Source organism: Delphinapterus leucas, chromosome 12 (assembly GCF_059928025.1).
Source record: "Delphinapterus leucas isolate spDelLeu-1000000601 "Yukka" chromosome 12, BTC_Dleu_Yukka2, whole genome shotgun sequence".
Taxonomy (NCBI): domain Eukaryota; kingdom Metazoa; phylum Chordata; class Mammalia; order Artiodactyla; family Monodontidae; genus Delphinapterus; species Delphinapterus leucas.
Window position 1 is genome coordinate 38595080 of NC_143140.1, and position 25193 is coordinate 38620272.

The following is a 25193-nucleotide window of genomic DNA, read 5'->3' on the forward strand; positions in this document are numbered from 1 at the left end:
AAGCAGTATTGGATAAAATTAGATAATTAGTTTCGAGGTCAGAAAGACTTAAGTTTGAATCTCCATTCTTGATATCAGTTTCTAGATCTAAGAAAATGTGATCAAATATTAGCTCAGGGGGATTGTGTTAATGTCCCAAAACTTAACTAATTACAAATCTCTTTACTGACTTTTTTCAAAACAAATTACAGGTAAAACATAATGCAGAATTACCCTGTCAATTTAACAGTTTATTCAAATTATAACATATTCAAAATAACTGCAAATCCCCAAGTAACTAGCTAGTATAAATCATTTAAGAGACTGTTTTCTTCCCAATTCAAATTCTCAAGAAATACTGTCCATTTAAAGGGTAAGCACAGGGAATTCCCTGGTGGTCCAGTGGTTAGGACTCGGTGCTTTCACTGCCAGGGGCACAGGTTTGATCCCTGGTCTGGGAACGAAGATCCAACAAGCCATGAGGCATGGCCAACAAAAAAAAAAGGGCGTGGGGCGGGGGGTAAGCACAGGCAACATATTCAACAAACATTCACTGAGCACTACTGTGTGCAAGGCACATGGGATACCATTCCTTGAGGAGACCACAATCTAAGAGAGATGATAGACGTAAATCTAAATAGAAGGTAGTAGGGTTCATAATCAAAATACATAAAAATAGATGGCAGAAAAGGAGTGACACCTTCAGAAGCTGAATTCAACTAATTTAATATGAAAGTCTAACAACAGCCAATTAAGGATAGGATTGTAATATACACCGTTTGGTAGCAGGAGGGTGTAATTAACTCATTGTTTTTTTTTTGTTTTTTTTTTTTTTTGCTGTACGCAGGCCTCTCACTGTTGTGGCCTCTCCCGTTGCGGAGCACAGGCTCCGGACGCGCAGGCCCAGCGGCCATGGCTCACGGGCCTAGCTGTCCGCGGCATATGGGATCTTCCCAGACCAGGGCACGAACCCGTGTCCCCTGCATCGGCAGGCGGACTCTCAACCACTGTGCCACCATGGACGCCCTTAACTCATTCTTTAAGATAATTTACGAAAAAATATTAGAACCATAACTCTCTCTTCACTGAAAACTGGCCATTAGGAGTAAAGAAACACTACAATGTTATGTACAATTCAAACAAAGTAGAATTTAAAAAAAAAAAGGAGGGTCCACCCTGCCTAGTAACATAGTAAACACCTACCACAAACATATCAGCACTTCATTTTCACCTGGTTGCTCTACTACCATATTAATATTTAGATTAAGAAGGGTATTCACCTTGAACAGAAAACAGGATTTCACCTGTTATTAACAATTATGATTGGCAGCGGCTGCCCAGAGTGCTGTGTTGAGAATGATTCTGAGACTGAACACTGACTCAGTGGAACTGTTATGAATGATGAGCAGGGTCTGCTATGAGAGAGAAAGGGAGGAAGTGGAGGATATGTGCTGTGTATTTGATATCTTGCATCTTTAATATCTTGTATTTTCTCTGAAAAATTGTATACTATTTGCATACGACCCCACCAAAAAAGGTGAATATAATTTAATATTAAAGTCAACCAACAGCCAATCAATTAAGGGACAGGATTACAATAAACCCTGTTTGGGAAATCTAACCAGTCCTTTTTTACTCAGAAACAGTCCCTGATCCAGGAGGCTGGGACCCCAATTTCCTGGTTCCTGAGTGGACTGCAATCCAACATGGGATAATGGGACTTCTCTCTTTTGGGAATTTAGAATTGGGATTCACAAGCAGCAAGCCATGGTGGTCAGGTGCTACCACTCAGACAGGGAAACAAAGAAACTACTCTGTCCACAGAGAGATGGGTAAAGAAAATCTATAGAGCCATAGAAACTGGGGGGAAAAGGAGAATACTTTCCGGATTCCTGAGAACCTTCCTGTCCTATATCCCCCTTTATCTGGATTATTAGATTTCCTTTTCTTTATTTAAGCTAGTATTAATTAATTTCTGTTATTTATAGCCAAAGGGCATTAACTAATAAAGGGTAACAGAGTTGCGAAAGAGTGAAAAAATAATCTTCTGGTAGAAGGGGCAAAAAAGTGGGGGGAAGAGAAGAGTAAATAGAAGTTTAAAAAAAAATCAAATTACTCTCAAACGTACATTAAAATTTTGGTAAAAATTCCTTCAGTTTTGTACCCTCTTCTTAAAGAGAATATGTGATAAACACAAAGAAACCTGACCTTTGTTTCTTCTGTCCTCACCGCATCAAGCAGATAATGAAGAAGTTCCTGACTGTCCTGTTGTTGAAAACTTTTAAATCCAGGAGCCCTATGATTTAAAAACAAAACAGGAAAGAAAAAAAGAACATTTTATCAACAATATATTATTATTATTTAAAATCACCTTGAAATAACATATATTCAAAGATTCAATTTATTCCTTTTTCTATAAATAGAAAGACAAAATGTGGTTACTGTTCCAATTAGGATGAGATCTTCAGTACACTGAGAATAATATGGCTAAACACTTATTAAGCAACTACTACATGCCAAGTACAGTACATATGTTAAGCTTCACATAATCCTGAAACAAGCTTGGAATGTACTATTTTCTTTAGCTTATATATGAGGGTTCAGAGGGACTATTTAATTTGCAAGGTCACACAGCACGTAAAAAAGCAGTATTCAAACCCAAGCTACTGTGATCTATTATCTTCCTACCTTATATAACCAAAAGAAAAGCAAGAGATTATTTATATTAATATAAAGAACTATAAACTGTTATCTCTATGAAGGTTTTCATTTTATGAATTTGACAATCAGATTTCCTGTGTATTAATTAAATAAAAGGATAAGGGGTTATTCATGGAGAAATCAGCACAGCAAATGTTTAGCTGATTTCAGTAACTTTAAAAAGTAATATTTACTGCAATTAACTCAATGCTAAAATGAATATTTTTGCCTTAAATGCAAACAATTACTAAATTTAAAAAGTGCTCTGAGCTAAGATGAAGAAAGAATTTTGTCAAAATAATACAAAATAGTAAGACTATCTCATGGTAGTACAAGTTTACAATGGTCTTATTATGACATATACCACATATGTCATTTGATGTACACAACAATGCTGTTAAGGAATTCATAAATACATACTCCGCCATTTTATATAAGGGACTTGAGCATCCATGGATTTTGGTATCCTCGGGGGTCCTGGGACCAATCCCCTGTGGATACCAAGGGACAACTGTAATACGAATTCCGCTTTATGCTTGAGAAAACTGAAGAACAAGTTCAGTGCCACTGACATAAATCCAGGTCTTCTGATTCTTGAGTCCAGTACTTTAAGCATTATTCCTCATCATCTCACGATGATTATTCATCCTAGTAATGTACTAGTGTGAGTCCCTGGTGCTAAAACACTCTCTGAACTACTGGCGAATCTAGCCTGAAACAGGAACCATCATTTCAGTTACTCTTGCTAAGAAGTAGCAAATAGCATGATGTAGAGAACACTTTCACTTACTCCCTTGGTGGGCTTCCCTTTCTGCGTGTGGTGGATAGTGCCCACCTCCTAGATCGGAGATGAGGACAGAAACCAAGATGGATACAAATTCCAACCCCCTTAGGGCCTCCCCAGTTGGAATTCATAAAGGCAGAAATTGCATGACACTACACTTAGGCTGTAGGTATCAGGAAAGGTCTGGGAAGTAGAAGAAGACTGGGAGGGGAAATGGGGATCCTTCAGAGAGCCTCACAGCCAGGCGGCAGGTAGGAGGAGATAGTTTATGGCTTTCGAAGCAGACACACAGGAAGAAATAGTTCCCAAACAAAGGAGAAACTGTCTTCACCAGGTCTCTACCTATAGCTCCATCTCAACCATGCACAAAGCACTTACTGCCTTCTAAACCACTGAAGAAAATTGAATAAACCTAGATTTTTTTCTTTCTTCTTTTACTTAGGGCTGGGGAACAAATCATATGACGACTTATAGAATCTCTACCAATAAATACCAAAAGAGACCTTCAAACTTAAAGGATAAACATAGAAAAATCACTAAATATATGAAAAAATTCACCCTATTCAAAACAAGGGAAACTCTAAACATTCACAGGAACTGTGCCTTAGTGAAAGCGTTACTGTGGGAAAGAGTTGAGAACTTTCAGAAATCTCAAATTCTAAGAGGAAAATGTATACACACTCATAAAACAGGAACAGACTGCCAAGACAAAGAAATTTAAGACAAGAGAGACTTCATGGAGATGTCTTCTGGGTGCAGATGAATCAGTCTGTTCATAATCCAAAAACTCTCTCTGCTCCAAACATAACAAAATATAAAAAGAGAAAACAAACAAACAAAAAAGGCTTAAGTGGGATTCAATACAAAAAAATCTCACAGAACAAAAATATTAGAACATGAAATTGTAGGCAGACTAAAAAACAGACTTGACAGGCTCTAGGCCTGAAAGAGCTCAGTCCTGAAGGGTAAAGAAACCTAAAATTACTTCAGACAGAGACCAGAGCCAGGATCATTGTTTAAGGATGGTTGATCTTACCAAGAGCCTGAAAGGAAGCCCTTAGGCAAGTGTTACCTAAGGCTACAACAGAACACAGGCACAGCCTAGGGACCTGAACCTGAGCCAAACCTTCTACAGACTCTTCTCCCATCTGCTAACCAGGGCAGCATGGTAACTGAATCATTAAGAGAGCTGGATCTCCAAGGCCAGCCTGGAGGGAAGGGGTGAGGCTATCATAAAATTTAAAATTTTTAGGCAGAAAGAGGAGGTGGATATGAGGAAGGGAGAGGATGGGAGAAAGCAAAGGAGTCGAAGACAGGAGCAGAAGAACAAAAAATTCACTCCAAAGAAGACTACAATCCAGTATTATAAAACACATAAAGAAATCTAATGTTAAAAACAACTGAAATGAATTTACTTCACTCCAAATAAATTGTATAGAACTGTCCCAAAGGTGTTACCATAAATATGTTGAGAATGTCCAAAAGCATAAAATAAAGGCATAACTGCCAATAAAAGCCCAGATACTACAAAAAATAGAAAAAAATTTAAATAAGAACATGTAGATATAAGATAGCAAATTAAAATATTAGAAATAAGAAAATAAAACTACAGATATAAAAATACAAAAAATAGGATAAACTCTAAACTATACACAGTTGAAGGGTAAATTAGTAAATTAGAAGATAATACTGAAGAACATACCCAGAATACTATATAGCATACTGAACTTTCATCTTTTTTTTTGGCTGGGCCGCCATGCAATCAGGATCTTAGTTCCCCGACCAGGCCAACCAGGGACTGAACCCATGCCCCCTGCAGTGGAAGCGAAGAGTCTTAACCACTGGACTGCCAGGCAAGTCCCTGAACTTTCAACTTATTTTGAGACTTTGATGGCATCCTTAATGTACGTGACACACCACAGAATATCACAAAACTAGGAATGTGTGTGTGTGTGTGTGTGTGTGTGTAATTTCTTCATGGACAAAACCCAAAGAAAGCTCAGCACATCAATACTAGTTAGCAACATGAAGGAATAAAGGAAGCAAAAAGGTGGGCGTGAATGAGGGACTTGCCTGGTGGCACAGTGGTTAAGACTCCGAGTTTCCAATGCAGTGGGCCTGGGTTCGACCCCTGGTCCAGGAACTAGATCCCACATGCATGCCGCAACTAAGAGTTTGCATGCCACAACTAAGGAGCCCTCGAGCCTCAACTAAGGAGCCTGCCTGCAGCCACTAAGACCCGATGCAACGAAATAAATAAATATTTTTTTTAAATGGGCATGAATGAGAATGGAGACATAGAATCACTCTAGCATCTCTGAACCTTTCAGGGAAGAGTTCATGTAAAAACTAGTGACACCCAAATAAGATCTATACCGGAGTTGATAGTACTATGTTAATGTCAATTCCCTGGTTTTGACAATGCACTACTATCATATAAGATATTATCACTGATGGAAGCTGGATGCAGGGTACACAGGAACTCTGTACTCTTCTTGTAACTTTTTGTGAGTCTCAAAACTATTGCAAAATAAGATACTGAAGGGTAAAAAAAAGCCAGAGGAAAGCTGAAGAACTTGCTCCCAACAATTCATCACAAGTGGTCAAAGTGTCTGACAATCACCATTATAACAGAATCTTCAAGAGATTGGCTCAACTTTCAAAAATCAATCAATGTATGCATACAACATGGAAGAATCTCAAAATAATTATGCCAAGTGAAAGAAGCCAGACCAAAAAAAGAGTACATGTTGTATGATTCTATTTATAGTTGACCCTTGAACAACACAAGTTTGAACAGTACAGGTCCACTCACATGCAGATTTTTTTCAGTAAATACGTACTAGAGTACTACACAATCCTCAGTTGGCTGAATCAACAAATGTGGAACCTGGGATCTGGAGGGCCGACTGACTGTTAAGTTATATGCAGATTTTTGACTTCAGGGAGGGTTGGTGCCCCAAAACCCTGTGTTGTTCAAGGGTCAACTGTATACAGAATTCTAAAAAATGCAAACTAATCTATAGTGGCAAAAAATAGGTAAGGGGTAGCCCTGGGGCGGGGCTTGGGGAAGGAGTCCAGAGAGGGATTACAAAGGGGCCCAAGAAAACTTTTAGGGGTGACAGATACATTCATCATATTGACTGTGGCAATGGTGTTACAAGTGTATACATATGTTAAAACTTAACTGATATTACACTTTACATACATACAGTTTATTGTAAATCAAATATGTTCACTAAAGCTATTCAGAATATCCATTAATACAATTCACTATTTCAACAGGTTAAAAAATATATGATTATTTTAATAGATGCAGAAAAAGCACTCAGTAAAATTTAATACCCATTCTTTTTTCTTATAAAACAACAAACATTTATTATCTCATTTTCTCTGGGCCAGGAATCAAGGTATACCAATACCCATTCTTGATAAGATCTCTCAGAAAAAACTAGGGATGAGAATTTCCTCAACCTGATAAAAGGTATCTATGAAAAACCTACAGCTCTTATCATTCTTATGTGTGAAAGCCTGAATGCTCTGCCCCTTATATCAGGAACAAAGCAAGGATGTCTATTATATCACTCCATCGCCACACTAGAGATCCTTGCCAGCAATATAAGGTAAGAAAAATATATAAAAGGATACAGCTTGGAAAAGAAGAAATAAAATGGTCTGTGTTTACCAATGACATTACTGTCTACATAAGAAATCCCAAAGAATCTACATAAAGCTACTCTAACCAGTAAGTGAACTGAGCAAGGAAGCAAGAAAAAAGGTCAATACACAAAAATCAACTGTATTTCTTTATATAAGCAATGAGCAACTAGAAATTGAAAAAAAATTTAAGTACCAAATTACAATAACTACCATTTAAAAAAACCATGAAATTCTTAAGGTAAATCTAACAAAATGGGTGAAGGAGTCATAGGATGAAAGACATAAAATTTTGATGAGGAAAAATCAAGGACCTAAATAATGAAAAGGTATCTGATAATCATGCATTGGAAGACTCAACATTGTTAAGATGTCATTTCTCTCCAAGCTGATCTACACATTCAATGTAATCCCAACTGACAAACTAATTTAAAAGTCACATAAAAAAGTGAAGGACCTAGAGCAGTAACCCACCCCCCCAAAAAAAGAAAATTTGAGGACTCACACCATCTAATTCCAAGACTTAGTATGAAGCTATAGTAATCAAGACAGTACAGTATTGGGGTAAGAACAGACATATAGATCAATGGAACAGAACAAAGTCCAAAAATAGACCCAACATATATGGCTTAAATCACCTGACTTTTTCTTTTTAATCACTTTCGTTAATATATACATATCTCTTTTTAAAATAAATACAATAAAGCAAAAGAAAATGCAATTTAAAAATATTTTCAAATAACGTTTGATCCAGTAATTCTATTTATCCCACAGACATACTCTCATAAGTGCAATGATATACACACACACACACATATACACACATATCTATATGTAAAATCAAATAAGTTATAGACACATGTACTAATATAGAAAGATGTATAAAACACATTAAGCAAAACAAGCAAGTTGCAAACAATTTATTTTTATGTCTATGTATGCATAATCACTTTTGGATAGAATAAAGAAAACAGATAACAGTAGTCTGAATTTTTATCTATGAGCACCTATCATTTTAATAATAATTAGAAAATGTTTACAAATCTCTATAAAACCAGAAAAAAAAAAGACACAAAACAAAGTTATTTTGGGGAGAGTCAAAAACAAATTTCTAAAGTACATAATGTCCTAAAAACTTTTTAACTCTATGAGGCACCCAGGTCTCTGAGACTTTTAAAGGCTTTTTTTGTTCTTTAGGCTTTGAAAAAACAGCACCTGGCAACCAAATGAAACATATAATAAACCCTCCATATTTTGGACTACATTTAAAATACCATGGCACATTATACTAAGTGAAATAAGTCAGTTACAATAAGACAAATAATGCATGATTCCAATTATATGAAGTACCTAGAAAGGGGGGAGGGGAAAAGTGGAGTTACTAATTAATGAACAAGTTTTCGTCAAGCAAGATGAATAAGCTCTAGAGATCTGCTGTTCAACACTGTACCTACAGTCAACAATAACACATTGTACACTTGAAATTTTTTTAAGAGGGTAGATCTCATATTGTGTTCTTTCCACAATAAACTTTTTTTTTTTTTTGCGGTACACGGGCCTCTCACTGTTGTGGCCTCTCCCGCCGCGGAGCACAGGCTCCAGACGCGCAGGGCCAGCGGCCATGGCTCACGGGCCCAGCCGCTCCGCGGCATGTGGGATCCTCCCGGACCGGGGCACGAACCCATGTCCCCCGCATCGGCAGGCGGACTCTCAACCACTGCGCCACCAGGGAAGCCCCACAATAAACTTTTTTTAAAAAGAAAGTTAACATTGGTACAATACTATGAGATAAAATAAAATGCAATAAAACATAATACAATACCATGGCTTAGGTAACTAGCTTAAATTAAAATGAAATTTTAAAACCTGGAGATATACAAAAATGCAAGTTCACATTTAAAGAATTTTGTTTCTACATATTTTACTAATTGTGGACTGGACTAGTTTATGAGCTCCTGAAAGGGTCTGTTTTTCATAAATTATAAGCTGTGTACCCCTGGATTCTAGCAACTACTTGTAGTTGATCTCAAATTTCTATAAAGGAATAAATGAATGTCAGGTCCCTTATGACATGTGTTTATTTCTAGGCACACAAGTATTTTGTTTTTAAATATACTGTGATATCTTGGGAAATTTACTTAAATTCTGCATGCCTCAAAGCTCATCTTTAAAAATAAGAAAACTAGGTTAGATGATCTATTATAGCACTCTTAGATTTTATAATTCTATAATTTTCTCACTTTATGGTATTACATCATGGGCTTCTGAGTCAGGACAGGTATCTATTTAAACCCTATTTTTGTCACCATGAAACAAGGTAAGCTACTCAACTTCTGGGGGGTCTCAGTTTCCTTATATATAAAATGGGGATAAACAATCACTTCTTCAGAGTATTATGAGATATAATTTAGATAAGGCACACAGCTGCAACTAAACAAATGTTAGTTCTTTCTCTTGGTAGTCTAGGCAATAACAGCCATGTCACAGTCAGAGTCAAACTACTCATATTAAGTGATAAACACATTAGTGTTTTGTAACTCATGATTATTTATATTAAGAATGTAGATGTACCCACTTCTGACAAAGCTGATTAAAAAGAACTCTGGGAGAAAGCGGTCCTCTTTCAGTCTCCTTCATGCTGTGAAGAAACAGGAACAAGGCTGAGGTCAATGGTCCAGGGCTTGAAAGTTCCACCACTAATGGGTCCTTTAAAAACATGATCAACTCTATATCAGAAATACACAATTTTTTAAAAAAATATTTTTTAAAATCTAAGTTACACTCTGTTTAAATGATGACTAAATCACCTCAAGTGTATATAAGATGAATATATAAAAAATGAAATTAAATGCCTTACCTTGAAAAATACAGGTATTTTCATATCCTCTGCCCTTTACTTAATAAAACTATTAGCTTAAGAGTGAAAAACCAGCTTGTAACTGTCCCTTAATGTGCTCTCCTAAAATAAAAGTACTCATCGACTTGATATTTGTACAAATTCACAAATTTGTACAAATTCACAAATAATCACAAATTACATTTATGAGCAAAACTCCATGCTCTTCTTTTCCCCAAATATTTTACTAACAAAATAAGGAATGAGAAATTATGTCACAAATTGGTACACTATCTCCCTCTTTTAAAGGAGAGAGACATACAGTTTGACAAAAGCAGCTACAACTGTGTGAAGGAGCAACACTCTTTATTCTAGAATTTTTTCCCCATCAAGTTTTATCTTCTAAAATGTTATCCTTGCTAGTAACCCCTCTCCTTACAGACAATGAATAAAAAGCAGATCCCAACTATAATCCTCAGACTCTATAGAATGTTATCTTCTAAGACAACTATCACATATGTTGTCTCATTCATAAACTCATGAAATACAAATTACATATATATTTCATACCAACTATCCTTAAAAATCAGCCATCTGGCTAAAACCACAGAAAAGACAGGCTATAATTTTCTATAGCTTTTGAATATCATAAGTGATTTCTGCAATGTTCAGTAAATTGAAAGCTACCTCAAGGGTCAAAAGTAAAATCGAAGGCAGTTTCAAAGCTCAAGCACTAAGGTGCAGTATCCCCTGCTCCCAACTTAAGTATTTTGAGACAGTTTAAAAACTTCAGAACTGAGTGAGTAAATAACCTGTTTTTAAAAGTATATTTAAAATTTGAAAACAAAAGCAAGTTTATTGATGAGAATGAAATATGGGTGAATCTCACTAACATGTTGACAGAAGCCAAATGTAAAAGAGTCCATATTGCATAACTTCATTTATATATAATATTAAAACAGGCAAAACTAATCTGCTCTTTAGAAACCAGGTTAGTGGCTATCCTTGTGAGGCAGGAAGGCAGGGAATGGAAGGCAACCTGAAGGGGGCTTCTAGCAGCTGGTAAAGCTCTGTTTCTTGAGAAAAATGTTGGTTACTTTCAGTTCAGTGTATTCAGTTTGTGAAAATTCATCAACTCTACATTTATGATGTACACTCCTCTGTGTGAATACTTCAATAAAAAGTTTTTTAAAAGTAAGCACACTGCTGCCCAGAGATAAACCCACGCACACATGGTCACCTTATTTTTGGTAAAGGAGACAAGAATATACAGTGGAGAAAAGACAGCCTCTTCAATAAGTGGTGCTGGGAAAACTGGACAGCGACATGTAAAAGTATGAGATTAGATCACTCGCTAACTCCATACACAAAAATAAACTCAAAATGGATTAAAGACCTAAATGTAAGGCCAGACACTATAAAACTCTTAGAGTAAAACATAGACAGAACACTCTATGACATAAATCACAGCAAGATCCTTTCTGACCCACCTCCTAGAAAAATGGAAATAAAAACAAAAATAAAATGGGACCTAATGAAACTTAAAAACTTTTGCACAGCAAAGGAAACCATAAACAAGATGAAAAGACAACCCTCAGAATGGGAGAAAATATTTGCAAATGAAGCAACTGACAGAGGATTAATCTCCAAAATTTACAAGCAGCTCATGCAGCCCAATATCAAAAAAACAAACAACCCAATCAAAAAATGGGCAGAAGACCTAAACAGACATTTCTCCAAAGAAGATATACAGATTGCCAACAAACACATGAAAGAATGCTCAACATCATTAATCATTAGAGGAATGCAAATCAAAACTGCAAGGAGGTATCACCTCACACTGGTCAGAAGGGCCATCATCAAAAAATCTACAAAAAATAAATGCTGGAGAGGGTGTGGAGCAAAGGGAACCCTCTTGCACTGTGGGTAGGAATGTAAATTGATACAGCCACTATGGAGAACAGGATGGAAGTTTCTTAAAAAACTAAAATTAGAACTACCATATGACCCAGCAATCCCACTACTGGGCATATACCCTGAGAAAACCATAATTCAAAAAGAGACATGTACCACAATGTTCACTGCAGCACTATTTACCATAGCTAGGATGTGGAAGCAACCTAAGTGTCTATAGACAGATGAATGGATAAAGAAGATGTGGCACATATATACAATGGAATATTACTCAGCCATAAAAAGAAACGAAATTGAGCTATTTGTAGTAAGCTGGATGGACCTAGAGTCTGTCATACAGAGTGAAGTAAGTCAGAAAGAGAAAAACAAATACCGTATGCTAACACATATATATGGAATGTAAAAAAAAAAAAAAGGTTCTGATGATCCTAGGAACAGGACAGGAATAAGGATGCAGACGTAGAGAATGGACTTGAGGACATGGGGAGGGGGAAGGGGAAGCTCACCAAGTGAGAGAGTAGCATTGGCATATATACACTACCAAATGTAAAATAGATAGCTAGTGGGAAGCAGCCGCATAGCACAGGGAGATCAGCTCGGTGCTTTGTGTCCACCTAGAGGGGTGGGATAAGGAGGGTGAGAGGGAGGCGCAAGAGGGAGGGGATATGGGGATATATGTATACGTATAGCTGATTCACTTTGTTATACAGCAGAAACTAACACAACATTGTACAGCAATTATACTCCAATAAATATGTTAAAAAAAAAGTAAGCACACTGTTGATATTCATATAAATATTAACAAATTGAATCCAGCAACATAGAAGAAGAAGAATACATCATAACTAACAGGGGTTTGTCCCAGGAATACAAGATAAGTTTAACATTTGAAAATCAATCAATGTAACTTACCACATTAACAGAGAATAAAGAAGAAAAACTATGATAATCTCAGTAGATGCTGGAAAAGCACTTGACAAAATTCAACATCCATTCATGAAGAAATGCTCAGAAAACTAGGAATAGAAGGGAATGTCCTCAACCTTATAAAGAACATCTGTGAAAAACCTACAGTTAAGTTCATTCTTTTTGGGCTTCCCTGGTGGCGCAGTGGTTGAGAATCTGCCTGCTAATGCAGGGGACACGGGTTCGAGCCCTGGTCTGGGAGGATCCCACATGCCGCGGAGCAACTAGGCCCGTGAGCCACAACTACTGAGCCTGCGCGTCTGGAGCCTGTGCTCCGCAACAAGAGAGGCCGCGACAGTGAGAGGCCCGCGCCCCGTGATGAAGAGTGGCCCCCGCTCGCCACAACCAGAGAAAGCCCTCGCACAGAAACGAAGACGCAACACAGCAAAACTAAATTAATTAATTAATAAAAACTCCTACCCCCAACATCAAAAATTAATTAATTAAAAAGTTCATTCTTTTTTTTTCAGTGCAGTGTCTAGTCTGTTTTTTTTTTTAAAGAAGATGTTGGGGGTAGGAGTTTATTAATTTATTTATTTTTGGCTGTGTTGGGTCTTCGTTTCTGTGCGAGGGCTTTCTCTGGTTGTGGCGAGCGGGGGCCACTCTTCATCACGGGGCGCGGGCCTCTCACTGTCGCGGCCTCTCTTGCTGCGGAGCACAGGCTCCAGACGCGCAGGCTCAGTAGTTGTGGCTCACGGGCCTAGTTGCTCCGCGGCATGTGGGATCCTCCCAGACCAGGGCTCGAACCCGAGTGCCCTGCATTAGCAGGAAGACTCTCAACCACTGCACCACCAGGGAAGCCCCTGCAGTGTCTAGTCTTAAATCCTCTTCTTTTTTTTTTAAATTGAAGTATATTGGTGTACAAGATTACATAAGTTACAGGTGTACAATATTATTATTCATAATTTTTAAAAGTTATACACCATTTATAGTTATTATAAAATATTGGCTATTCCCCGTGTTGTACAATGTAACTTGTAGCTTATTTTGTACCTACTCTTTTCTTTTTTTTATGGCCTCACCATGCAGGATCTTAGTTCCCCAACCAAGGATAGAACCCATGCCCCCTGCATTGGGAGTGCAGAGTTTTAACCACTGGACTGCCAGGGAAGTCCCTGTACCTACTCTTTATAATGAAGGACTGAGTGTTTTTCCCTTAATTTTGGGATTAAAGCAAGGATGTCTGCTCTCATCACTTCTATTCAACATGTTACTGGTGGCTCGAGCCAGCACAATAAAGTAAGGAAAAGAAAGAAAAGGCATACAGATTACGAAGGACCAAATAAAACTGGTGACTGAAAGAGTAGTGATCTACACTGATAGTCCCACAGCCCAGGTCTGCTGTATGTCCTAAAAAACTAAGACCTAAGATTGAAAATTCCCCTCTTAGAATGACACAAACCTACAATGATCAGCTATAATATGATTGCCATATATAGTAATTTCACAGCTCCACATGTGAAATACTTAAACCTAACATCCAATCACAGTTAATAAGAAATCTTTTCAAATGACTAGCATTAACTTCCATTTAGTAAAGTAGTCTTCACTATCTCACTACAATCTAGAAGAGGGCACTGGGCTCTAATATAAAAATTTTAAGAGGCTGAACAGGCAATGAGTTTACAGACTGCCTTTTCAACAAAAAAATACAACAATATTGTCTTTAAAAATTGCCTCCTTGGAAGAAAAATCTAAGATTACTACACTGGGCTAAGAACTTTTAGAACTCCTCTTTCTTAAGTATTTCAAAAGCCAGATCATGAGCTATACATTCACTCTCTGTTCTTCTAAAACACACACACACAAATCAATTTCTAACTGAAATCACAACTATTAGCGTAAATGCCCTCCAGCCCAAGACCACCAGGAACACATCTGTAGTTGAACAAGGTGGGTTTATTACTTGTTCTACTGAGGGAGAACACACACAATGGGGAACCATGGAGTGTCTCTCAGAGGGTGTTCAAAAGAACTGATGTAGAATTTGGGCTTTAGTTGCGTGATTTAGGGAAGAAGTTAATCTAAGGAAAATAATCTAAGGAAGCAGAGGTCTGCTCTCAATTGGATGCTGTCTGAAAGTGAGGGTATTTCTACAATTGGATATCTCAATAAAAGGAGGCTAGAATGAGGATAAAGCTGTAACTAGTTAAAAAAAAAGTCGCAGTGACTCATTTAGGCCAAAAGAGGGTGTTTGGGATTTTCTAAGTGGTAGAGTTTGTGTTTAGAGAAAATTATGAAGTGGCCTTGCTCTGTCTCATTGTAACAGTCTTGGAGTAACCTAGCTCGAGTCTGGTATTCTGTGAGATTGTTTGAATAACATGGCCTAACTGTGGGTGTCAGGCTAGCTTCTGAATGTCAAAGGCTGCCTTTTTTCCCCTTTCTCATTAGTTTAAAAACCCAATGTCAAATTAGGCTCCAAAAAACCTTTAGATGGTCACTATTAAAATTAAATCTACCTTTAAAGAGCAAAAATGCTGTATTTAAGTAGTTGTCACCAGTAACTACAAAACAGGAATCCTAGACATTTCATTCAACAAAAGGCAAAACCGTTTGTCTTTTCTAGTATGTCTGTTTGAAAGCTGCCTCAACATTTTTTGTGCTGTCTGACCCATGATACGTTTGAACTATAACATACCTTAAAGCTATGACTTTAGAAGTTTTAAATCTTATCGTTTATTTTCACAAAATGCTTCTGAATTATTTTTTCAAATTCTCTGACTACCATCTCAATTGATAGTTGTGACAAATAAGAAAGATAGGTTTTGGCAACATCACTGGCTTATCTAAACAGAGCTATTATCCAGCTAATTATATTTCTCACCAGTGGAGAGTCTGAGGAAGGGACAATCTTGAGTTTTGTACCGTGTTCTTTGATCTCATTCATCAGTTCAGTAAGAATGTAAGACTGTGCCAAATTCTGAAAGAAAACAAAAGCAACATCTTCTGATTCAGTTATAATATGCCTCTGATTTTACAGAATAAATACTCTCCCAAAGCTTCAAATGTCATCTGGCCTAGCAAAAATATTTTTAAGTTTTAGAAAATTTAATTGAATGCATTTTACATTTAATAAGTGTCACTACTACTGACAGAGCCATGGTAAAATACAGAGATCTTTCAGAAGCAGTGTGGAAAAAGAAGGTGTATGTATGTGTATGACAATGGCTAAAGATAGCCTAACCAATCAAAAAGAAAACAGACAGACTTCTAGACGAACATTTAGCAGTCATGTGACAGTCCACAGGTGTGCCAATAAACACAAATTAATATAATTTTAATATATTATTATATTATTTTAATTTTAATATAATATTAATTACATTTTACAAAGTTTTATCATGGCTCTTACCTGCATGACTGCATTAAAAAAGCAAGTATTTCCTAAATTTGTAATTCCTTTTACAGATGTTACACTGCTGTCTTTTCTTCCCTTTTTATCACCTGTTTCACATTTTTCTTCATAAAGTTTTATGATTCTAGAAAATGCATCTAAGGTAGAGAAAACATAATGGACACGAGATTTAAAATTAAATACATATCATTTGACATAATTTAAATGTATTATTTAAAATTAAATAAGATTTTCCTCTGAATCAATGTTCCTGAAGGGCAAGAATACAAACGCAAAGAAGTATCTCCTGTTTTGTATCCTACTGCTAAAGCAGTTAATTTTAATTTGTCTTAATATACACATCCGTACCTCAGACCACACTGTAGAATAAATTCCAGATGAATTTAAAAATAAAATATTTTAGGGGCTTCCCTGGTGGCGCAGTGGTTGGGAGTCCGCCTGCCGATGCGGGGGACACGGGTTCGTGCCCCGGTCCGGGAGGATCCCACATGCAGCGGAGCGGCTGGGCCCGTGAGCCATGGCTGCTGAGCCTGTGCGTCCGGAGCCTGTGCTCCACAGCGGGAGAGGCCACAACGGTGAGAGGCCCGTGTACTGCAAAAAAAATAAATAAATAAAATAAAATATTTTAAAATGAAGTTAAAAAAAAGTAGGAAGGACCAGATCTTGGTTTCTAAACACCATTCCCACTAAAAGGAATGAATACCCCTTGAAGGAAAGGCTGATTCTAAACCTGGGGCAGCAAAAGAGGCAAATGAGCCTATAACATTTTTGTTATGCCAGAAAATAAGGAAGTGCTCAAAAAAAAAAAAAGGTACGTCAAAACACACAGGCGTCATTTTAAACAGGTTCCCAATGGTCCAATCTGGAACAATTTGAATATCAAAATAAAGAAGGGTACTGATAAATTATTATTCACTGAACAAAATGAGAATGAGTCTGCCCCGATAATAGATTTTTAAAATGAGGATAAAAGAAAAAAAGTTTTCCTTACAAGAGAATGCCAACTAATAGAAAGAAGATCTTCCCAGACCAGGGCTCGAACCCATGTCCCCTGCATTGGCAGGTGGATTCTTAACTACTGCGCCACCAGGGAAGCCCTCACACGGTTTTCATAAGGATTAAATGAGCTAAGTGTTTTTAAAATAAATTTATTTATTTATTTTTTAATTTTTGGCTGCATTGGGTCTTCATTGCTGCATGCGGGCTTTCTCTAGTTGTGGCGAGCGGGGGCTACTCTTCGCTGCAGTGCGTGGGCTCCTCATTGCGGTGGCTTCTCTTCTTGCGGAGCATGGGCTCTAGGCGCACAGGCTTCAGAAGTTTTGGCACGTGGGCTCAGTAGTTGTGGCTCACAGGCTCTAGAGCACAGGCTCGGTAGTTGTGGCGCACGGGCTTAACTGCTCTGAGGCATGTGGGATCTTCCCAGACCAGGGCTCAAACCTGTGTCCCCTGCATTGGCAGGTGGATTCTTAACCACTGTGCCACCAGGGAAGGCCCAAATGAGTTAAATTTGCTTTGCAAAGCACCTGGCATGCTAAGCACTATTTAAGAGTGTGAAAAACAGCCCAGAGAGGCCCCCGAAATTGTTATTTGTGCCAAAATCCGTATCTTCATGAACTATCCTTCATGTCCCCTGTTTATCTACTCTCACTTTTCTCTCTTTAATCATTTCCTATATTTTCTGGGGGTGTTCCCCTCAAGTTTATCTCATTTCTAACTGGATTTTCTGAATTGCTAATATGAGTTTTGCCTTTTACATTGACTTTGTGGTTTTCATGATCGTGGCTTTTCTTTCTGACACGTGGAAACCTCTCATTGAGAGAAATAAATTGGTGGTTTCTCAGATGTTTCTTTCATTAAGCAAATCTATTACAAGGAAAAAAATTTTCTTTCAACTCTTAACTTTTATCCTGTGATGCAATATTTTATCATAAACTCTATTACCTGTTTTTCCCCTTTATTCCTGTTTGTTTATTCTTTAAACATTATTGGTTGTTACTGGATATCTGTTGTCTAGATAATGAAGAGCTGTTTTTAACGCCCAACCCTAGAATTCTGAGTTAACAGAGAAAAGAACTAGCAAAATAGATCTCTTCTCCTGTCCTCCAGATATTAAAATAAGTGATAAAAATTAAACCCCATTACAGAGCTTGGGGACAAAGGCTGGTACAATCAATGGAGAAGGTCACTGAGGTGCAGAGTCCAGGCACAGAAAAAAGGAAAAGCAGGAAAAGGCCAGACAGTATTCAAACCTACAAGGGAATGTAAAAGCAAATGAAAAAAGCCAGCCAGTGCGTAAGAAGCACTACACAAACAAGAGGAAGCCCCATACAGATCCTGGCTGGGTTTGCAAACGAGAGCAATCCACCTCTTAATTATATCTGAGATTCTAACTAAAGCCCAGAATTAGCCGGTTTCAGGCTCACATTATAGCTGTTGCCACTAGATGGTTTCACAGTGATTTTTAAGAGATTTAAGATGAAAGAGTAATTAAATCCAAGCAGTGCTCCATCTTTTGGGGCAAGTAAAATCAGTTACTCTGATTTTACGTTAACAAAACTCAGTTTCCAACAGGTTAAGTGATTTGCCCAAAGGTATAATGATAATCTTTTGATTATAAATCCGTTGTCATTTTGCCAGGTAATTTCTATTCAGTGATTTATGCACAATGAGAAGAATTACAAAAACTAGCAGGAAAGATTCTTACAGATTTGAGTACATGCAACCACAAACAAACATGCCTTCTCAAAAGTATTTCCTTTCGTTAACATCCTTAATAAATGTTGCCATAATATTTTTTAGCTTATTAATATGAAAACGGAGTGGTTGGGGAAAATAAACTATATAGATTATATTAACTATATATAAATATATAATATATATCATAAATATATATTTATTATTCACTTGGAAAAATACTTCCAGAAATAAATTATATTTTAGTCTTATAAGACCAAATAGCATTTTTTAAACCATAATATGCAAATGATTTATGTATCTGTGTACCACATTTACCCATCAGTTTTCAAAACATCTGGGATAGCATCCTAAAGTAAACAATGTTCATAAGACCATCTGGTCAAAACTGCAGGCAAAAAAAAGCGTAAGCATATGGAAAAACAGATTTTACCCTTCCCTTCAGCAGTAAGGGATGACAAATGTCAAACCTAGATATATCCACGCTTCACTGTGCGATGCTTTTCAGCACCACCTGGCTCTCCATGCATATAGCCACCAAATATGGACAGCACTGCCAGAAAGAACATATCCACGGGGCAATGGCAATAAAAATAGTTTATTTCATGGTTAAATAGCCACTTCACACAAGTGGCAAGAGTCTGTTTGTTGACTTTTACATTTATTAAGTCTGTGAGAATATGCTCAAAATTAATTATGCTATTAGACTTGAATATTAAATAAATCAGATAATATAACTAGAAAATAGAATGACATTTTCTAAGAACTATTTATATGTATCTTAAAGTGCAACTTTTTCATTTTCTTAATACTAAGTAACATGTTTATAAATTGTAACAACTCAAATAAAATTGATTTATCAAATGTCCACTGTGTACCAGGTACTATATGAACCACTATCTGTAATCATTTATAACTAATTGCCTATGATTTATGAATAGAGTATAAGGACATATAGTGAACAGCATAGAGATATTAAGCCTTAAATTCATGATAACACCTTGGTAAAACTTTTAGAAACTAAGTATTTATGTACATTTGCTCACTAAGAAACTGTCAGCTGAGAGTTTAAGATTCTAGTTTAAAACAAGCATGTTTGAATCAGTCTCTCAATTATCTGACCTACAAACAGGTATGCATTTTAATAAAATGCAATTTATTACTTCCAATGAAGAATAATTATTGATCATTTTGTCTTTAGAGACAACAAAGCTTTCTCAATATGGCAGTGATTTTAGATCATATTCACTTTAAGAACTCTTCCTTTACAAACACAGAATGAACGCACTAAGGACTGAACTTCAAGATGTTTTGAAGTATGATATAATTAAAAGGACAAAGCTGCTATAGCAATAACAAAAAAGATAAACTACACAAAATTTTGATCATTTGTTGTTTTCCTCAAGTTTTACCTGAACCCATGAAATGCCTGTAATTAAAAAGAATCTTCACAGAATTTCGGGGTTAGAAGGTTATTAATAATATATATCACACATATAAATATAATATATGTAAGATATATTTATAATAAAACATATAAATATATATATCATTATCTCACCTTACTTATCTCCTTTATATTACCAACACTGTCATCAGGTATTGCACTTATGTAATAATATAACATAGACCCCAGAATGCAAAGAACATTAAGAGGAAACTTCAGGCATTCTAGATAAATTTTTATAGGTCTTTTATATTCCTATCTTTTTATAGGTCTTTTATAGGTCTTATATATCTTTAAGCCTATAATCTGAGTACTCAAAGAGTAGCTGGTTAATTGAGCAGACCTGATGGGCTTTGTACATAACTCAAGTCTTATAAGACAGAAAACTGGCTGAAGCACCAGCAAAGCCAAAATAAAGAGAAGAAAAACACTGTTTCCACACTTGGCTAAGACTAAGGCTATCTAATATCTAAAAAGTAACCTTAAGTACGTCAAATTTTTCTACCATAAAAACGACTCCAACACAAAGATCCTCTATTTTTTTAAACCAAGTTTAAAGATATTAAGTTATAAATTTTAAAAAACCCTGAATGTACCAGAAAACTGTGGGTGAATATCTTTATAAACGTGGAGTACAAAAGACTTTCAAAGCATGACCCCAAAGGCTAAAAAACCATTACAGAAAAGACTGATGGACTTGGCAACAATGACACTAAAAACTTCATTACTGCCCCCCCAAACCAAACCAAAAAACCTAAAAACTATAAACAAAGTTAAACATGGAAAAACAAGTATTCTTGTCAACTATACCCTTTGTATAATCTTTCTGGAGGCAGCTAAACAACAGTAATCAAAATTTAAGATGTGTTTATAAATTGGCCAGAAATTCCAAAAAATTTAACCTACAGAAACAGAAGAATAAGTACACAGAGATGCAGCTTTGCTCATCTTGGAGAAAACTGAAAACAACCAATAGTGGATTTGTTGCCAAGTAATATTAAATGTCTCTCTTTTCTCAAAGGTATAAATATTTGTGAATTGCCTTGGTTAAACCAGAAACGGAACACTGGTACATCCCAAGTTTCTCATAGGCACGGGGAAAGCAAACTTATTTTGCAGTTTGCTTATTTAAAGAAAAAGTCTGAGAGCATCATCTCCTCTGATAACTTTCCCCACTGTAAAGATGATGATCAAACGAAGGCACACAGCTATGTGTAGGGAGTAGATTTAAACCCAGGTAGTCTGGGTTCAGAATCCACACACTTAACCATTATGATTTGCTATCTGTCTGTATAACAATGGATGATAAGGTTAATACGTGTGACAAGTTAAGACACTAATGAAATGCTAGTAGTGATATGAAAGAAAAGACCACTTCTTTTAAGCAAAAGCTGGATGTAATCAATTGCTAGATGCCTTTGGTGTGTGAATTTACAGTTTGTTTTTGTTTTCTTTGCGGTACGCGGGCCTCTCACTGTTGTGGCCTCTCCCGTTGCGGAGCAACAGGCTCCGGACGCGCAGGCTCAGCGGCCATGGCTCACGGGTCCAGCCGCTCCGCGGCATGTGGGATCTTCCCGGACCGGGGCACGGACACGCGTCCCCTGCATCGGCAGGCGGACTCTCAACCACTGCGCCACCAGGGGAGCCCGAATTTACAGTTTTATTAAAGTTTATAGTAGCCCTTCTCAAAGGGTTCCTCAAAAATAATTAAGCCCTAATGCCATAGGTACCCACTGTACCCAATTAACTTCTCCCTATATATATCCACAAGTTAGTGCCATTTCGGGGGGGAACTGAGAAAACAGTCATTCAAGTAACTCTGTGTTCTGTAGTTCGGATGAGGAACCACAGATTTACATCCCTACAGGTAAAACAAATTGTTTTTGAAGTGTTCAACATTTTTTGTCCCTAACCCCTTTTATATATGGAAATAACTATTTTTAGTACTTATTTATGAAAATGCAAATTTCTTAGGCATATGGACTGTCACTTTATAGTAGAACAAAATGTATTACTTTATAAAGAAAAGTCAAAGTATTACATTACAAACTGTTACTGTAAAAGGGTACAATATTATTTATTCTCAGATACATTATTTCAGATCCCAAATGTACCATACTTTCTTATTTCAAAAAGATACAGCAGGGCTTCCCTGGTGGTGCAGTGGTTGAGAGTCCGCCTGCCGATGCAGGGGACATGGGTTCGTGCCCCGGTCCGGGAAGATCCCACGTGCCACGGAGCGGCTAGGCCCGTGAGCCATGGCCGCTGAGCCTGCGCGTCCGGAGCCTGTGTTCCGCAACGGGAGAGGCCACAACAGTGAGAGGCCCGCGTACCGCAAAAAAAAAAAAAAAAAAAAAAGATACAGCAAACTTATACTTAATAAAACCAGAAGAACCAACATAACAAGCCTTTTTATACCAAGAGCATAAGCTTAATGAATTTAACAGAATATAATATTTTATGCTCTCTTTAAGTTCTTTGAAAATGGCATCCCACCAGTATTAAAATTATGGGCCAAATTTATTGGTTTAGAAAAGAATGGGGGATTATCTATCATCTGTCTAGTTCACACATAGCAAACCAATATTCAATGATATAATTTCAACAGGAATTCCCGTATTCTATAAGTGTTTGTAGAACACTTGCATGACATTTACTAGACTACCAAAGTGAGAAATAAGCCCTTCAGAGAATATTGGCCCACTTTTAACAACACATATTTCTGGGTGGGTCTCACAAGAAAGTTTTCTTGCTCTTTTTCAATCTTGTGTTATATGACCTTTTCGTTATATGGGGATTTTATTTGCTGTTTTTAGTTTTCTTGTACATGTTTGAGGGGGAGAGTGTGGAGAGATTTTTTTTTTAAAGCAAATCCTAGCATCAGATGTGGCATCTACACAGCTGTAAGCATTCTTCTGGGAACCAGCACTGGGATTCCCTCAACTGCTTAATGCAATTACCTAAACCAGTCATGTAGTATTAATGTAATTTGCCCATTTCTACAGCTGAAAAGAAGTTTAATCTTTAAAGAGTAAAAAGGAAAAACTTGCTATTCCACTACTTGTCTACTTTGGAACCAACTAAGAATTACCTCATATGTTTGTTCTCAAAATTCCACTAACTCCTAGTTAACCATTAGCCTTAGAAATCTTTATTTGGTCATATAATAAATTGATATTGACATATGAATGGGCAGGTATACATATTAAGGCATTCCTGTGTATCTCCCTCCATAGTACAGTAAGTGATCTTTCTGAAATACAAAACTGATCATCCACTTCTCCTCTTAGAACCTATAAGTGGCTCTTCATTGCCTCCAGGATAAACTCTAAACTTACAAGGCTCTTCAATAGCTGCTTCTACTTACCTCCAGAGTCTCACCTCTCACCACCCCCCCATCATCACAAAACTCAACCCTGCAGCTCTATACAATCCCCTGAACGTATCAGGCTCCCTCATTTATGAGCTATCTCCTCTGCCTGGAGCACACACCCCTTCCCTCTCTGCCTACCTAACATCTAGCTATCCTTCAGATTCCAGCTTAGAAATCTCTTCCTCTCAATAAAACCTTCCTGGATCCTCTAGTCCAGACTTAGATACTACTCCAAAGTGCTCTCACAGGCCCCTGTTCTTGCTCCTCACAGCACTATTTAAACAGCAATTATAATTGTGATTTGTCAATATCCCTCACTAACCAAAAGATCAATAATGGCAGGAACTGAGAAATAGATCTGTCTCATTCACCACCGTATCTCCAATATCTAGCACAGTGTCTGGCACAAGGTAGAAACTCAAGTATATTAATAGACTGAATGAATAAATAAAATAATTTGATAATATTCAGGGGTGTTTTGGTGAAAATGCAAAGCGTATCTACTTCCTCAGTAAGAACTGCTCACATGCTAGTTCAGTTCAATTCAGCAGTATTTACTACCTAGACATATGAGAATCAGAAAGAATATAGGCCAGGGTACAATCCTCAAGGCATGTACAGTTTTATAAACAAGACACAGATACATATGAAAGCTGAACGCCACAAAATCAAGTGTTAAGATTCTAAAGTATGCTACATAGAAGAAGAGATAAAACAAAGGATTGGGAAAGTGTCACTGAAGTAGGATCTGAGCTGAGCCTTAAGGCAAGAAAGACTGAAGACAGAAACTATAAAGACAGAAATGCGCTAGTTTAGCAGTTCTCAAAGTGTATCTGAAGACAAGCCCCCCCTTTTGGGTGTCCTTAAGCTCCAAGATATTTTCATAATAAGCCCAAGATGTTATTTGGTTTTCTTACTTTTGTTCATTCTCAATTATACAATGCAGTTTTACAGAGGCTACAGGACATGTGATATCAGAACAGACTGAATGCAGAAGTAGATATGAGAATCCAGCTGTTTCTATTAAGCCAGACATTCAAGAGATTTGGAAAAATGTAAAACAATGCCACTCATTAGGTTTGTGTTGTTTTGGAAACCGTTATCTTTTCTAAAAATATGTTATTTGTGTTAACATGTAATGGAATTACAGCTATTTTTTCAGTAAATTAATAAATATTCTAATTTTTTATATTTAATTTCTAATATGATAAATATTAATAGATATACCCTACCTAACCAAAGCTCTTTAAGTCCTCAATAATTTTTTAAGAGTCTAAAGGGCTACTGGGAACAAAAGTTGAGATTCACTGAGCAGAGAAGCTGAATTAGATGTATCAGACATGAAATTAGCCCAGGCATCGTATAACTTAAAAACATGTTTAAGGTACAGGTACAGGCTTTCCTCTCAGTAGTTATATTTACTTAATGCAAAATATAAAAAGGCTCCATTTAAATCACTCTCATCCTGCCATCTGAACACAATATATA

At 36.9% G+C, this 25193-nt stretch overlaps 1 protein-coding gene across 5 annotated transcripts in view; it reads right to left on the bottom strand.

The window, feature by feature from the left end:
- USP45 (ubiquitin specific peptidase 45) overlaps positions 1-25193 on the bottom strand; it is a 64170-nt gene that overhangs the window by 22372 nt on the left and 16605 nt on the right. For 4 of the 5 annotated variants that reach the window (XM_022553185.2, XM_089921884.1, XM_089921883.1 and 1 more), the window contains 4 exons: positions 16189-16328; positions 15661-15756; positions 9696-9826; positions 2188-2275 (listed from right to left, as the gene is read on the bottom strand). In XM_022553185.2, the coding sequence (XP_022408893.1) occupies positions 2188-2275; positions 9696-9826; positions 15661-15756; positions 16189-16328 (455 nt within the window). Of the gene's footprint in view, positions 1-2187; positions 2276-9695; positions 9827-15660; positions 15757-16188; positions 16329-25193 lie in introns of those variants that run through there. The other variant, XM_089921886.1, reaches the window with a different exon arrangement.